The sequence below is a fragment of the Rattus norvegicus genome, chromosome 17 (genome assembly GCF_021556685.1).
Source record: "Rattus norvegicus strain SHRSP/BbbUtx chromosome 17, alternate assembly SHRSP_T2T, whole genome shotgun sequence".
Taxonomy (NCBI): domain Eukaryota; kingdom Metazoa; phylum Chordata; class Mammalia; order Rodentia; family Muridae; genus Rattus; species Rattus norvegicus.
The window spans coordinates 51,381,652-51,399,880 of NC_141550.1; the positions used below are offsets into that span (position 1 = coordinate 51,381,652).

The 18,229-nt window shown below is 40.2% G+C and overlaps 1 protein-coding gene and 1 pseudogene across 1 annotated transcript in view; one reads left to right on the forward strand and one right to left on the reverse strand.

The window, feature by feature from the left end:
- LOC148000171 (amphiphysin-like) overlaps nucleotides 1–18,229 on the reverse strand; it is a 143,308-nt gene that overhangs the window by 67,725 nt on the left and 57,354 nt on the right. The window contains exon 5 of the mRNA XM_087591861.1: nucleotides 16,287–16,382. Within this exon, the coding sequence (XP_087447987.1) occupies nucleotides 16,287–16,382 (96 nt within the window). The remainder of the gene's footprint in view (nucleotides 1–16,286; nucleotides 16,383–18,229) is intronic.
- Nucleotides 553–5,336, forward strand: LOC148000172 (uncharacterized; annotated as a pseudogene).

An 18,229-nucleotide genomic window follows, 5' to 3' on the forward strand; every position in this document is an offset into this window, starting at 1 on the left:
CGTGGAAGGCCAGGATAGCTTCCGCCATTACAAGATGGCGCTGGCCTCCGCTGCACCAGCCGACTTCCTTTCAGGAAGTTAACAGTGTGCGCATGTGCAAGAGTGCCTTCATGCCAGGTCTTTGCCCACTCCAGGGTGTGCCTAATGAGATCATGGGTAAGTGACCAATCAGATGTGGATGCGCCACGCTAGGATGTATATAAGCCGCGCCATGCGGGCGTGCAGGGCTCTCCTTAAGATTGAATAAAAGTTTTGGCTGCAGCAAGGATTCGTATGTCCCTGCGTGTTTTCTTGCTGGTGAGAGGTCACGCGGGACATCTGGTGCCGAAACCCGGGATAAAAAAACGCCACACCATCGCCAGGCGCCAAGAGGGGGTCCTCAGTCCGCGGAGAGAATCCAGAAGCTGCAGGAATTGAGGTAAGCTCCGAGAGACATGATAATTTCCGAATTGTTTGGTCTTGACCTATCGTATCTTTCTCCTTCTGCTGAGGGTGCTGTTGAGGCCTCTATTACATGGTGGTCTGAGGCCAGGAACGTTAGGAATTTGGCAGATGGTTAAGGATTGTTTAGGTAAAGACATTTTTCGTCCTATAATAGCGGCAGGCCAAGAGGCCCTGGACGAAATTCAGGAAAGCATGTCAGAAATGGAGCGTAGTGAAAGGTTGCAATGAAAAAATGATACTAATCAATCTCAAGCACCAGGCCCCTCTGCGGTCTTACTACCGTCAGAGGTGATAGAACGGGGAAAGGACGCCCCAGGGACAGTGGCCACCTCGGCTACTGAGGCAGGGACCCCTGCAAAAACGGGGGCCCCGAATACAAAGGGTACCCTGAATAAAAAAGGGGGCCTCCCTGCTAAGATTAAATTAAATAAACAGGGAAAGGAGGAGAAAACCCCGAAAAAAAGCCTTTATCCGGTAAAGGAGTTAGAGGTCTTGGGGCTTGATAGTTCAGAAACAGATGAGCTTGGCTCCTCTGAGGAAGAGGATTTAGAAGATGAGGCAGCTCGCTATGAAGAAGAAAGATATGGGCCTAGGTAGAGAGCCACTGTGAAGAAACCGAAAGTTATGGATCCTTCGTGGACAAGGCTGGTAATTTTGTTTATTTTTTTCTTTGTGTGGGAAGCCGTTACAGCCATTAGGACAGGTCAGAGGGTCCTTACAGAGCAACAAGAAAGTATGCCGGAGGGAGTAAAGGTCTCTAAAGAAAAAACGAAAAGAAAAGGAGATAAAAGGAAAACAGTATCTTGGGAGAAAAACTTTGTCTTTATGCTTGTAAAAGGTGATTAGGCTCTGGAAGCTTTTCAGAGTCATACTGATTGGACTTGATAGAGGCAGACTGCCTGAAATTTTATTCAGGAGAATCAAACAAAAGGACATCTCAATGCCCATGCATAGCTTGATGGAGTTAATGTAATTGGGTTGTGAGTGGAAATACTCAGGACTGTGTTTCACTTCCATACCATTTGTGAATGTCAGTTGTGCTGCTCAGATATCCCGTAATATATCTCAGTATCCTACAGGAATTTGGTTTCAACACGTTGATGGACTAGTCCAGGAATTGAGACAATCCTTCGTCCATATCAACTCCACTCGAGTGGATAGTCACCGTGAACACCATCTGGTTTTTTCCCTCTTTGTCTATTGTCTGTCCTTGGTGCACCAGGATGTCCCCATGTCTGTCAGCTTATGTCTGTGGTTCTTGCTTCTCGTTGTTTAAATGTTTTATGTTTCATGTTCAAAAGAAAAAATGGTAAAAACTTTATCTGCTGGTCGTTCACATCTTGATTTGGTTTTAACTCGTTTCAAAAAGGGACAAATGAATAAAAAATAGTTTCAATCAGGCCTTTAGAGCCCTGCACCTACAGCCAGGAGTCTAGGTTAGCTGGAGAAGCTGCCCAGAGGCTAAGCGTCTGCACGAGCTGATCTTAAAGGCGCCAGCAGCTTCTCAGCTTCTTTGGTACAAGAGCTGAGAGCTGTTTCTCTTAGAGAAATCCCTGACTTATTATTTGACTCAACAGGCGACAAGGTGCTTCTCTTAAAATCATAGCTAAAAAGGTAAAAATGGTGTTTGGTCTAAATATTAAAGATATGTGTAGCCACATCAATTTGTTTCTGATTGGTTTTATATGTGTAAATATGCTCTACTTGCCTTGGTCATAGATTGTTGGCTTTGTTAGTTATTGGATATGGTTAAAAAGATATAATATTGATAACAGAAAGTTGACATAAAACTGGTAATTTGGACTGAGTCATTCTAGACAACATGTGGCATGAGCCAAACCAGGGAAACAGGTCTAAATTGAGATAGTATTTTTATGGAATTCTTATACTAGAAACCAGGCTTCTAAAAGAATTTAGGACAATGTCTCTTTGTTGAGGTACTGGAGACTACACCATTGTGCATTCATCTATAGGAATTGGCAGTCAAACTTTGTCCTAGATTGTTGGAGGTAGAGTTTTGCTTTCCAAAGTTGTGGTTTGCCCTAAAGCTATCTGTATTTTAATGCTAATTCCACTGCCCCAAGGACAGCTGCCTAGTCAGTACTCAGAACTCAGGTGACTTCCCAAAGTTGTGGTTGTGCTCTGGTGTTACAAGGAGAATTTAAGGATTGTGATTAAGGATTGCCAATGTTACATTGACTAACTCAAACTTATTTTTAATTAAGAAAAAATCAAACAGGTAGAGATTGTTACAAGATTTACAAAGGATTAATGAGGTTTTGGAACTTGTGAGAACATTACAGCCAGTTTACTTACTCCAACTGCCATTTCAAGATAGATTTAGAGGATTGATTTTGAGTTTTCATTTCGTGAGCTTGCTTATAATTTTAGAGAGCCCATAAAGTGATATCATTAAAAATTTTACAAAAGAATGGCTAATAGCCTTATTTTTTTTTTTATTAACTTGAGTATTTCTTATATACATTTCAAGTGTTATTCCCTTTCCCGGTTTCCGGGCAAACATCCCCCTCCCCCCTCCCCTTCCTTATGGGTGTTCCCCTCCCAACCCTCCCCCCATTGCCGCCCTCCCCCCATAGTCTAGTTCACTGGGGGTTCAGTCTTAGCAGGACCCAGGGCTTCCCCTTCCACCGGTGCTCTTACTAGGATATTCATTGCTACCTATGGGGTCAGAGTCCAGGGTCAGTCCATGTATAGTCTTTAGGTAGTGGCTTAGTCCCTGGAAGCTCTGGTTGCTTGACATTATTGTACTTTTGGGGTCTCGAGCCCCTTCAAGCTCTTCCAGTTCTTTCTCTGATTCCTTCAACGGGGGACCTATTCTCAGTTCAGTGGTTTGCTGCTGGCATTCTCCTCTGTATTTGCTGTATTCTGGCTGTGTCTCTCAGGAGCGATCTACATCCGGCTCCTGTCGGTCTGCACTTCTTTGCTTCATCCATCTTGTCTAATTGGATGGCTGTATATGTATGGGCCACATGTGGGGCAGGCTCCGAATGGGTGTTCCTTCAGTCTCTGTTTTAATCTTTGCCTCTCCCTTCCCTGCCAAGGGTAATAGCCTTATATTATGTAATTTTGTTGCTTCTTCGATGTAAGAAGTTAGAACCTTGAATCTTTCAGTGTATATGGAAATTTTTACTACAAACCTTTGCTCTCAAAATGAGCTTTAATATTTGGGGAGTAGCTGTTAGACTACTCTAGAAAAGAATATTTGAAACTAATTTTACGCTTCTAAGGATATGGTAATTGGCTAAGTACCTCACCTTACCAGATGACTTAGGTCTTTGTTATGCACATTGGAGATAAAGCTTCAACTGTGTTAATACAGAGTTGTGGACTAGAGTCATGGAAGTATTTTAAAACTAAACCTGGTGAAACATACCTTATTCCAAACAACAATCAAATTGGTTATTACAAAATACTGATATTTGGCCTATTACATATACAAATTTTTCAGACAAATTGATAATTTTACTCTTTACATGCTTTTGTACTTCCTATATACTTGTGCATACAACCTATAGGAAATGCGCTTAGTGTATTTATAGGTGGTTCATCTAATGAAAAGGCTACATGTATGATTGGATCACTTGTTTATTCTCTTGAGTTTCTATTGCTTCAACAAAGATTATTAAATTCCGTGGTTTAGTCACTGTTTTTAAATCAAGCTTTCAATTCACATACTGATAGCCAATGTGTGGCTTGTGGTTTACAATTGATTTCAATTACTTAATGCTTTATTAGAGACAGGTTTTCTACTTAAAATCAATGAGTGATTTCAGTGTGAATGTCTGACAACTCACTGTGCTTTCAGTGCTCTGGCTCAGACCACTAAACAAAACCATAGACCCAGCTCTTTGAAAATGGTAATGGAGTTAATATGAAAAGAAGAAGACTCCATTTGCTTACTTTAAATTCTCAGCCTCGCCCTGCCAGCTCAGAGATTTCTAGTAAGACTGATTGGACAATATTTACAAGATTCGACATTTCTAATTAATGCTTATGTTTAGGTAAATAAAGTTTGTGAGGTGCTAGAGAAATGGCTTAGTGATTAAGAGCACTAAGTACTGTTCCTTTATAGGACATTTAAGAACTCAAACTGGATTGCCTGGGCTCTTTAGCAAGGGAGGACAATGATACCAGACAGATTATAGGCCTTACATAGGAACAATTAGTCAAAAAATCTCATTCTTTATATATCCAAAACAATAATGCTGGAGACAATAATTTGGTATACAAGTCAATTTATAAATACAAGTGCTCAGTGTCCTCAATTTAATCCTCGAGGACTTACCTCATAAATAATATCCTTACTATATCTTAATAAATAAATAGGGGGAGTTATCCCTGTATGCTAAATAATGCTCCTTTTATTTCAATTTTAAAATTTGGATGTCAAAGTTTGTGGCACCCTACAATGAGGCATACTTCTGCCTAGGTGAAATAGGGAGATCCACATATTGACATGATCCTGCCCAGATATTTTATACGGGGAAGAGGGAATGTTTGTGTTTTTTCTACAGGATGCTACAAGAGTGTGCCAGCTGCCTGAGTGGCGGGTGAGACTTGCTGATCCTGGTTGCGTGAAGATTCAGCTTTCATGGTTCGGGTCCCTGGAGTCATTCCTCTGCCCTGAGAGGAAGATGGAAGATTCCCCCTCATCATTTGTCATCACAGAGATTTTGGCGTTGCTGCAGTCAGTGTTACCGCTGCGTGTGTCCCGTCCCACTGTGGCCTGCTCTCTGACCCTCTGTGCACTGCTGCTTGCAGGAGAAGACTGGACTCCAGCCGTTGATGCCCCCCTCATTTCCCTGGTTACTCTTTCTGCCTTAACTGGTCATTTTACAGACTGTAGCTTCACAGGAATGACACCTGCGTAAAGCTGCTGTGGACTGGGGAACTCTGCCCTGGTTGTACAGATCTCAGAAATGGTTCCATTGTCTGCTGGTTGTTCCAGAGAAAAATGACTGATCCTGAACTGTCCTGGAAAAGACCTTGACACTTTCACTGCTATTGTAGTAGCCATTACTGCTGCAGACATTGTGTCTACAATGTCTGGAGTTATCCTCCCCCAATCTATTGTTAGACAAGCACAGTGGGTGAACTTTCTGGAGTAGTTGCTAACAATTGGGAATTCTAAATTCTATTATAGGAGCGGCTTGACTACGGCCCTTGGTGGTAACAGCTGAGGTGAACCAGATGAGGTGCCCACTACTTATCGGGAGTGGCTCTGTTTGGTGCAGCCCTATGCTGTGGATTAGTGTTCATGCTATGGTTGGTTTGCAAACTCAGATCTCAACAGAAACGTGACAAGGCCGTTATCACTCAAGCACTTGTGGCCATTGTTCAAGGGGCTTCCCCTGGAATTTGGTTATCTATCTTCAAAAAATTAGTCGGTATCTGAGTTCTCTGCTCTTGCACCCCATGGATCTGTGGATCCATTACACTGGGATGAGAGAGACTCAATGATCCTTTGATCAGCCCTTCCACATCGCTGAGGTTTCCTCATTGCACGCAATAGGGTGATCATGGCTGTTATAAAATAAATAAATAGGGGAAGATGTAGAGGGCCGCTTTAACATTCGCCACCACAAGATGGCACTGGCTTCCACTGCACCCCATGTGGAAGGCCAGGATAGCTTCCGCCATTACAAGATGGCGCTGGCCTCTGCCGCGCCAGCCGACTTCCTTTCACGAAGTTAATGGTGTGCGCATGTGCAAGAGTGCCTTCGTGCCAGGTCTTTGCCCACTCCTGGGCGTGCCTAATGAGATCATAGGTAAGCGAACAATCAGGTGTGGATGCGCCGCGCTAGGGTGTATATAAGCCGCGCCATGTGGGCGCGCAGGGCTCTCCTTAAGATTGAATAAACGTTTTGGCTGCAGCAAGGATTCATATGTCCCCACGTGTTTTCTTGCTGGCGAGAGGTCGCGCGGGACAAAGGGGCAGGCCCTTCTGGTTACTGCCCTCAAGGAGAGCTGAAACCTAGATCCAAGGAGCAACTTCAGGCCCAAGACCAGAGGTAAGACCAACTTTTCTGCTCAAAGTGACCTGCCTGGTAGACTAAGGACAGACGCCCACAGGAACAGCTGAAAGCCAGTGGACAAGAATGACTACACTCCTGAAAGCAGAACACTCTATTCCCACAACTGGCTGAAAGAAAAGAGGAAAACAGGTCTACAGCACTTCTGACACACAGGCCTATAGGACGGTCTAGCCACTGTCAGAAATAGCAGAACAAGGTAACACCAGAGACAACCTGAAGGTGAGAGGAAAGCACAGGAAACCAAGCAACAGAAACCAAGACTACATGGCATCATCGGAGCCCAATTCTCCCACCAAAGCAAACACTGAATATCTAAACACACCAGTAAAGCAAGATCTAGATTTAAAAATCAAATTTGATCATGATGATGGAGGACTTCAAGAAAGACATAAGGCCCTCCCTTAGAGAAATACAGGAAAACACAAGTAAACAAGTAGAAGCCCTTAGAGAGGAAACACAAAAATCACTGAAAGAATTATAGGAAAACACAATCAAACAGGTGAAGGAAGTGAAAGAATGGAAATAGAAACAATAAAGAAAGCACAAAGGGAGAAACCCTGGATATGGAAAACCAAAGGAAGAGACAAGGAGCCGTAGATGCAAGCATCACCAACAGAATACAAGAGATATAAGAAAGAATCTTAGAAGCAGAAGATCCAACAGAAATCATTGACACAACTGTCAAAGATAATGGAAAATGGAAAAAGCTACTGACCCAAAACATACAGGAAATCCAGGACTCAATGAGAGGATCAAACCTAAGGATAATGGGTATAGAAGAGAATGAAGACTCCCAACTCAAAGGGCCAGTAAATATTTTCAGCAAAATCGTAAAGGAAACTTCCCTAACTTAAAGAAAGAGATGCCCATAAACATACAAGAAGCCTACAGAACTCCAAATAGATTGGACCACAAAAGAAGCTCCTCCTGTCACATAATACTCAACGCACCAAATGCACAAAAAAAAAAAAAAAGAATATTAAAAGCAGTAAGGGGAAAAGGCCAAGTAACATATAAAGGAAGACCTATGAGAATTACACAAGACTTCTCACCAGAGACTACGAAAGCCAGAGATCCTGGACAGATGTCATACAGACCATAAGAGACCACAAATGCCAGCTTTACTGTATCCAGCAAAGCTCTCAATTAAAATAGACGGAGACACCAAGATATTCCAAGACAAAACCAAATTTACACAATATCTTTCTACAAATCAACCCCTACAAAGGATAACAAATGGTAAAGCCCAATACAAGAAGGAAAGCTACACCCTAGAAAAAGCAAGAAACTAATTGTCTTACAACAAAATAAAGAGAAACAAGCACACAAACATAATCTCACATCCAAATATGAACATAACAGGAAGCAACAATCACTATTCATTAATATCTCTCAACATCAATGGACTTCATTTCCCAAGAAAAATACACAGATTAAAAAACTGGATACGCAATGAGGACCCAGCATTTTGCTGCCGACAGGAAACATGCCTCAGAGACAAAGACAGACATTACCTCAGAGTAAAAGGCTGGAAAACAACTTTCCAAGCAAATGGTTTGAAGAAGCAAGCTGGAGTAGCAATTCTAATATTGAATAAAATCGATTTTCAACCAAAAGTCAACAAAAAACATAAGGAAGGACACTTCATGTCCATCAAAGGAAAAAATCCACCAAGATGAACTCTCAGTTCTAAATATCTATGCTCCAAATACAAGGGCACCTACATACATAAAAGTAACCTTACTAAAGCTCAAAGCACACATTGTACCTCACACAATAATACTAGGAGATTTCAACATCCCACTCTCATCAATGGGCAGATCATGGAAACAGAAATTAAACAGAGACATAGACAGACTAAGAGAAGTCATGAATCAAATGGATGTAACAGATATTTATAGATCATTCTATCCTAAAACAAAAGGATATACCTTTGTCTCACCACCTCATGATGCTTTCTCCAAAATTGGTCATATAATCGGTCATAAAACAAGCTTCAACAGATACAGAAAGACAGAAATAATCCCATGCATCCTATCAGAACACCATGGGCTAAAGCTGGTCTTCAATAACAGAAAGGAAAGAATGCCCACATATACATGTAAGTTGAACAATGGTCTACTCAATGATAACCTGGTCAAGGAAGAAATAAAGAAAGAAATTAAAGACTTCTTAGAATTTAATGAAAATGAAGGTGCAACATACCTATAGTTAGGGGACACAATGAAAGCTGTGCTAAGAGGAAAACTCATAGCTCTGAGTGCCTACAGAAAGAAACAGGAGAGAGCATGTATCAGCAGCTTGACAGAATACCTAAAAGCTCTAGAACAAAAAGAAGCAAACACACCCAGGAGGAGTAGAAGGCAGGAAATAATGAAATTCAGAGCTGAAATCAACGAAGTAGAAACAAAAAGGACTATACAAAGAATCAACAGAACCAAAAGGTGGGTCTTTGAGAAAATCAACAAAATAGATAAACCCTTAGCCATACTAACCAGAGGAAACAGAGAGTGTGTCCAAGTTAACAAAATCAGAAATGAAAAGGGAGACATAACAACAGAAACAGAGGAAAATCAAAAACAGATCTTACTACAAAAGCCTATATTCAACAAAACTTGAAAATCTGGAGGAAATGGATAATTTCCTAGAGAGATATCGGGTACCAAAGTTAAATCAGGAACAGATAAACCATTTAAACAACCCCATAACTCCTAAAGAAATAGAAGCACTCATTAAAAGTCTCCCAACTAAAAAGAGCCCAGGTCCAGAAGGGTACAGTGCAGAATTCTATCAGACCTTCATAGAAGACCTCATACCAATACTATCTAAACTATTCCACAAAATTGAAACAGACGGATCACTCCCGAATTCCTTCTATGAAGCCACAATTACTCTTATACCTAAACCACACAAAGACCCAACAAAGAAAGAGAACTTCAGAACAATTTCCCTTATGAATATTGACACAAAGATAATCAATAAAATTCTTGCAAACCAAATCCAAGAGCACATCAAAACAATCCTCCATCATGATCAAGTAGGCTTCATCCCAGATATGCAGGGATGGTTTAATATACAGAAAACCATCAACATAAACCACTATGTAAACAAACTGAAATATAAAAACCACACGATCATTTCATTAGGTGCTGAGAAAGAATTTGACAAAATTCAACACCCCTTCATGATAAAATCCTGGAAAGAACAGGAATTCAAGGCCCATACCTAAATATAATAAAAGCCATATACAGCAAACCAGTAGCTAACATTAAACTAAATGGAGAGAAACATGAAGCAATCCCACTAAAATCTGGGACTAGACAAGTCTGTCCACTCTCTCTCTACTTATTCAATATAGTTCTTGAAGTCCTAGCCAGAGCAATCAGACAAAAGGAGATCAAAGGGATAAAGACTGGAAAGGAAGAAGTCAAAATATCACTATTTGCAGATGATACGATAGTATATTTAAGTGATCCCAAAAGTTCCACCAGAGAACTACTAAACCTGATAAACACCTTTAGCAAAGTGGCTGGGTATACAATTAACTCAAATAAATCAGTCGCCTTCCTCTACACAAAAGAGAAACAAGCCGAGAAAGAAATTAGGGAAACAACACCCTTCATAATACTTTCAAATAATGTAAAATACCTTGGTGTGACTTTAACCAAACAAGTGAAAGATCTGTATGATAAGAACTTCAAGCCTCTGAAGAAAGAAATTGAAGATGATCTCAAAAGATGGAAAGATCTCCCATGCTCATGGATTGGCAGGATTAATATAATAAAAATGCCCATTTTACCAAAGGCGATCTACAGACTCAATGCAATCCCCATCAAAATTCCAACCCAATTGTTCAGAGAGTTAGACAGAAAAATTTGCAAATTCATCTGGAATAACAAAAACCCAGGATAGCTAAAACTATCCTCAACAATAAAAGGACTTCAGGGGGAATCACTATCCCTGATCTCAAGCAGCATTACAGAGCAATAGTGATAAAAACTGCATGGTATTGGTACAGAGACAGACAGATAGACCAGTACAATAGAATTGAAGACCCAGAATTGAACCCACACACCTATGGGCACTTGATTTTTGACAAAGCAGCCAAAACCATCAAATGGAAAAAAGATACCATTTTCAGCAAATGGTGTTGGTTAAACTGGAGGTCAGCATGTAGAAGAACGCAGATCAATCCATGCTTATCACCCTGTACAAAGCTTAAGTCCAAGTGGATCAAGGACCTCCACATCAAACCACATACATTCAAACTAATAGAAGAAAAAGTGGGGAAGAATCTCAAACACATGGGTACTGGAGAAAATTTCCTGAACAAAACACCAATGGCTTATGCTGTAAGATCAAGAATCTACAAATGGGATCTCATAAAACTACAAAGCTTCTGTAAGGCAAAGGACACTGTTGTTAGGACAAAACGGCAACCAACAGATTGGGAAAAGATCTTTACCAATCCTGCAACTGAAAGAGGGCTTATATCCAAAATATACAGAGAACTCACAAAATTAGATGGGAGACAAATAACCCTATTAAACAATGGGCTTCAGAGCTAAACAAAGAATTCACAGCTGACGAATGCCGAGTGGCTGAGAAACACCTAAAGAAATGTTCAACATCTTTAGTCATAAGGCAAATGTAAATCAAAACAACCCTGAGATAACACCTCACACCAGCCAGAATGGCTAAGATCAAAAACTCTGTCGACAGCAGATGCTGGCGAGGATGTGGAGAAAGCAGACTGGTACAACCATTCTGGAAATCAGTCTGGAGGTTGTTCAGAAAATTGGACATTGAACTACCTGAGCTATTTCTCTCTTGGGCATATATCCAAAAGATGCTCCAACAGGTAACAAAGACACATGCTCCACTATGTTAATAGCAGCCTTATTTATAATAGCCAGAAGTTGGAAAGAATCCAGATGCCCTTCGACAGAGGAATGGATACAGAATATGTGGTACATCTACACAATGGAATACTATTCTGCTATCAAAAACAATGGCTTTTTGAAATTCATAGGCAAATGGATGGAACTGTAAAATATCATCCTGAGTGATGTAACCCAATCACAGATAAACACACATGGTATGCACTCATTGATAAGTTGATACTAGCCCAAATTCTCAAATTACCCTAAATGCACAGAACACATGAAACTCAAGAAGGATGACTAAAATGTGAATGCTTCACTCCTTCTTTAAAAGGGGAACAAGAATACCCATGAATCCGCTCGGCGTTCTACAGTGTGCATATGGTAAGGATTCGTCCCATTTTATTCAGAGAGACCTGGAATTAGTCTAGAACTGTTCACCATGTCTGAACCTAACTGGAGCAGGAATAGATGAGGTGAGAGAAGCTGCACACAAGAACAAAGCTGACCCTGAGGAGTGGGAGGGTGGATGTGGTAAGCACCTGCCAGAGGCAGTCAGCCTCCTTCCAATGTGCACCTTCTGAGTGCTCTCCTATCTAACTTCCTGTCAACCTTGCCCTACTCTTGGAATGCTGTTAACAATGCTCTTCCAATGCCTGCACAGACTCTGCTCATAATTCAACATAATTTCCCCACACGCCACTGACACTCATGACAGATAGATTTAGAAGGTTATTCTAAATGAGCAGCTTCAGCTCTTCATATTCATTTCAATGATATTTTTCTGTTGCTACCATTTCCACATGGCCAGGAAATGCTAAAAGACACACTCTGAGTAGATTTATGGTGGTCACTGAGCTAGCCTAGGCAAGGGAAAATGAATCTCTTTCGCAAGACCAGCAACCTCTTGTGTCAGAAAAGTGATAAAGCTCATTATTTCTAAGCTACAGAAGCTTGTGTAGCACTCACCACCTCAGGACTGTTCTGTAGGGATGTGCCTCGGCCCCGGGAACATCTTTAATATCTTCCAAATAGCAAATCATTAGTTTTTGAAGATAGCATTGGTCTTTGAAAAGAGCTGAAATTCAGTTACTACCATGCTTCAGAAGGAGGTGGAAGAGTACAGTGTAATCTGGTTTTTGTTTGAAAAATAGGTGGGGTGAATCTTGTGAAGCTTTGCCCTCTGGAACTGGCAAGGCCCTCACAGAAGGTAGTTTACTAGGGTGGAACTAAATATTGTAAAATCTGTCATTCACTTGACACAGACAGTTTTGTGCTATAAAAACAAGTCAATCATATTTCCTTTTCTATATGACATTTTGGAAGTTTGGAGCAATAAATAAATAAATAAATAAATAAATACTCAAAGATTCATAAAAACAGAGTTAACTCAGATTAACTTTTTCATACAACACAATTCTAATTAGGTACCCAATGCTAAACTTAAGTCATTTTAAGTAATAGTAATAAACTTAATTGAAATTCCTCACCACCTTACATTTCTGTAGTTTAGAAAATAATTCACTATTTAATATTCTCTAGCAACCCCAATTTGGAATTCATCTGGGCACACTGAATTAAATATATGCTTAGTTATTCATGCATGGGTGCCAACTTAGAATCTAAACTATGTTTTATAATAATTCTTCACAGCTGTAAGCCTGCCTGGGTTGATGACATGTGTGTTCTTATCATAATATTGATCTTAAATGTCAGCACGACACAATGGGAATCACAACATGGACTGCCCTGCTAGTCACAGCTCAAATGTCAAACATCATCCTCATGAATGGTACTTCTCAGCCTTCTGTGACAGTCTGTGGTAAATGCTTGGAAATTTGTTGAGGTTTTGAATGCATGTGCCTGTTGATCTTATTGGGAGTCAAGGAAGTCAATTTTGGTCCATGCTTTGAAAATTATCCACTCAGTTCATCTTACTCATAGTGCTCCTTCCCATCAAAACCCCTCTTCATTACATAGTCACTAATCATCATTTTATGACCATAGGGAGTCAACTATCACTTCTAAATCAGACTCATTGAATACATGTAAGACTTCAATATAGCTATTCTTCACTCTCCAAGTTGTCTCTTTCCTGAGATACACATGATATTTCCTTAATTATTTGTCATCTTGCTGTTTTCTAATCCTCTGCCTTGGATGACAATTTTGTCAGTATAGCTTAAGAGTAAAGGAAAAGGGAGAGGAGATTGATTCAGCCTCTTCACATGACACATGGAAAGCCTTAAAGTGCATTTGCCTTCAGAGTAGCATGAGGAAACCCTTGTTTAAATATATGTTATTAAATATCTACACATGCTGCTACTGGAGGATCACCATGTGTGTGACTGCAACTCTGTGCCTCAAGAAAGGGGCTCCTTGGGAAAAGTTCTACTGAGTATCGCATCAGTTTGACTTCAAATGAACTGAAATGACAGTCAGTACAATCAGTTATGATTTTGTTTCAACCCTGTAATTCTATGCATCTTTGCTTTGTAATTATACACTTTTAGGAAACACAAGCAATAAAATAACTGCCTCTCAGTAATACACTGGATTTTTTTTTCTTCTGAAATTCAGGTGCCTTTCAGTTATCTACTTATCTAGTCAGTCCCAACCTCCCATAGTTAAGTCACACTATGAAAACACAACAGAGTTAGACGAGTTGCAGGTTGAGTGCGATAGAGGTAACATCAGAGCACGGAGGAATGAAGCCTGGTTTCTGTTTCTCTCATGGATACACTGATTCAGACTACAAGTCAATTCTCTTGTAAATGACAAATATTAGATGAAAGGCGGCATAAGCAGCAAGTGCAATGAAAAGCTGGGTTTGGAACGCACTTTACAGGTCTGCAGACACTTGACATAGTTTCACTGCCTGTCACAGTCCAGCATGTGGCTGCTATGCCCTGACTCCCAGATCTTACTTGAGCAGAGACTCTTAGTTCTTTTATCTGACTTTGAATTTTGCGTGGTATCCGTAGGCTGGCTCAGTCTTAAAAGAGTATTGGCACACTAAATATTCTTAAACACACTGAAAAGCGAGTGAAATCCTGGATGACACTTGATTCTACAACAGAATTAGCCACCATCACTGTCTCTCTAAGCTTAGCACACACAAGGCTTTTTAAAAGTCCAGACTCCTTCTCCTTCAGAAAGAAAAAGTTCGACAAAGTGGTCCCACTTTTAGACCTGGGGAAACCCTTGTGCAAGTGGCTTTGGTTTCAGCAATGATGGGGTCTAGCTCTCTCTAGATATTTGGAGATGTCACAGAGCAGATGGATTTGGATAACACAAAATAAATTCAGTCATAAAAGCATGAAATCTAATGTGAAGCTTCACAGCTTCCATTACAAATGCCAATTTTAAGTGTAAATAAGTTTACTAAGTTTTACAGACTTTGGGTTTGGATAAATATGAGGTGTAGTGTTCTTGTTCATTGACAAGGATGTTTTTTTAATAAGTTAATTTTAAAAGAACAGGAAGTGAGCTGTACAGGTTTCTCAAAATCAGACTGGAATCACTATTAGGATTAATCCAAAAAGAGACCATCAAGATAAGCACATCAGAAACCAATGAAATTGGGGATAAGAAATTCTCCAGAACCAAAGGTGACCCAAAATAGAGCAAGTACATTAGAATAGAGCCTGCACCTTACTATGCACAGTCAGAGCCCATACTGCCTGAAATCACCACCACTGAGCCTCTGTTTATCAACACACAGACTGTTTCTATCACCATCGCTCATCCCTCATCTAATCCCTTACTCTGAATCATGAGGAACTAGTAAATTCTAGTCGTAAATCCTCGACTCTAATGTTTGCTGATAGTCAGGTGTCTGTTCTATCAGATACCTGCACAGAGACTCTAAGGAAATGAGAACACAGGGAAGATATCTCTAGTGCCTATATTAACATGGTGATCCATCATTCCGATTTGTTTCATTGATGGCCACCAAGGGGAATATATTTGGAGAGATCCACTTAAGTTCCTACCCAGTAGTCCAGAAAGCCCAAATGCTCTTTTTTCATAGTCTGTGGGGGTAGAAAAGCTAGTCCTCCCTTGCGTGCTAACGTGGTGACGCCATTTCATTTCACTGTGGGAACAATGCCAGAGCATTTCCTATAGGTAGTTTCCTGGTATTTGTTCATGACTACACAGAAGGCCAGGGCACAATGGATTTGTGCAAGATGTCATAGGTGCCCACTGGTGCTGGTTCATAACCTCCTTACCCTGCTAGAAATACCCTGACTCCATTTTGATCGCAGAAGCAAAAAGGCTATTGCTGCACATCTGTTGCATACAGATGTTTGTTCAAACACAGCTTTGGCTACAATGACAGTTCTAGAGCTACAACATTCAACCATTCACTTCTTTACCCTCGCAGGGGAGGTAAGCGCCAAAGCCATTGTTTTAAACATAATTCTTTCACATCCTAAAAGGCTCATAATTTGATTTAATCTGAAAATTTAAAGCCCAGCAAAATGTCCAGGTGCATTGTGACCACATGTGAAACTAACCGCAAATAGTGAAATATCAGATTTCTCCTCACATTCACAGTTCAGTTTCTCTACTCCCTCTGACCGTCATTTATTCAAATGAAAATTGCCTCATACTACATATAAAAAGACTTTAGGTATTTGATTTCCAATTTTGTATCTACAGGTTTGAAAAGACTTAATAAAGAAAGAAGCATTGAAGTGTTCACTAAGAGGAGCGCTTTGATTTCTGTGGCTGGATGTTATTTCAGGATGGCAGATGAAAAATCCATGCTTAAATAAATGAAAAGTTATAAATGTCTTTCATTTCAACTTGAGAACTTTTAATTCCTTTCTCTTGCTCTGATTTTAATAACTGCATGAGACCATTCAATTATTTCCTTCACACATGGAGAATGAAATACCTTTATGTCAGGAAACTGGCCCAGGTACGTGTCCAGTGTCAGCAAGGACCCATCCACTAGCTTTTGATGGAAGTCTTCCCACAGCACATCACACTTCTGAAAGAGAAACAGAGACAGTGACTCCATAATTCCACATACATTTCATTAAACTGCTAAAATATCTAAAATCATAACATGTAGAAAGCAATACTTCCTGACATATTAGAAGAGATGATATGGACTAATTAGGATTCTATCAAACTTCAAGGCAGTCTGGTCAATGTTCTCATTGACAATATAAGCTAAGAGCTTGGCTTGTTTGAGTACATTACTGATTCTGAGTTATGAGGAGTGCAGAGGCTTTAACAGATTCCCAAGTCACAGTAGATGGGTGTTGGTGTAACAAGATTAAGAATTCCTGTGAGACAGCTAACTTATCTTCAACAATTAATAAAATTAGAGCCATCCCAGAGAGAACAAATAACAAAACACAGCTTAAATATCACTTAAAGAATTAAGAGAAAATTCTGTTATAGTGGGAGGCTATCACTATGAGGTATATAGTGGTTTAAAAAACATATCTTTGGTATTTGTCATGTCATACTTTGGCTGTCAAAATTTCTTTAAGTGAGTGGTAAATCTTGATCTTGTTTGGAAAGCAAACCAGTGCAATCTAACTTAGAGGTAGAGACAGTGACCCACATCAATAATCTCTTTACTTGGGAAACAGAGCCATGAAGACCAAGGCCTGCTTTAGCTGGACAGTAGGTCTGAGTCCAGTTTAGGCTGCCTGATAGCATTTCCAAAAACAAGGAAGCTTTATTTGCATTTTGTTTCCTTTTTTGACCTATAAAAACTAAATTCTAGTTATTATAATGGCCAATTTAAAAATCTTAAGGAAACAAAATAATTTAAATCCATCAAATAAAAAAGGCCCATCATCTGTTCTGAGTAGACACTGAACATGTAATGATCGGTTGCTCTATTGTCCAAAGGATGATGTTTGAAGCTGGAACTGTGGGTTCAGAGGTCCTGGAATCCACAGGGACTAATGCAGCATAGCAGCCCTTTCACTAAAGTGTCAGTGTCAATAGTAGCATTGCCATGGACAAAATGGAATCATACAATGTTCTGAGGATAGGAGCACACTTTCCATTATTCTTTAAATTTTTCTTGCTTGTGATGAATTTTGAGAATATATTATTAGTCAGAAATATACAAAGTAAGATAAACGTTTAACAACATGTTGTTGAAATATGATGTCTTCATACAGGAAAAATGTCAGATGACAAAAATACTTGGTAACTGCATTAAAAAGTAATATGTGGGAAAAACCTCACCTATCCACATCCTGAAAGATTTTGGAAGCTAGAATATATCTAACAAGAGCCCTTCCCACAGATAAATCCATTTTCCTTTCAGTTCTAATAATGTCATGGATATCAGGGTGTCAGCACTGCCAAGCAACAGCCAGAGACTCACTATGGTTGCCCTTTTGAGGCTGCAGAGATATGCAGCTCCTGAATTAACTTCCCCTGGGCTTTGGCTGCGTCATCTAGCTCAGATCTTCTGTTCCTAGAGGACCTTTACTGACTCACCTGAGGAGCTGACATGACAAACAATTGCTCTCGCTTCAACAAAGATCTTGGAGGGGAGATAATTTTTGCCTAGAAGCACTCACCCATCAATGACCAGGACATGTTCTGAGCACTGGTGAGAGGACCTTATAATTGTTATTACTCCAGTCTTTTACATGGGAATGACTCCCTCGAGGATAAAAGAGCGGCCTGAGGTTACATGGCTGTTCTTGCTATTTGTTGTACTCCACTTTCCACAAGGTGGTGATACTCATTTGCTCTCTTACTGGAAGCTGGGTGACCTAGGGCCACAGTCTTCAATTCATGTGCGGAGATATTTCCAAATCCAACGCTGTCATAAAGTTCAGTAGAGTTTAGTGACTGGAC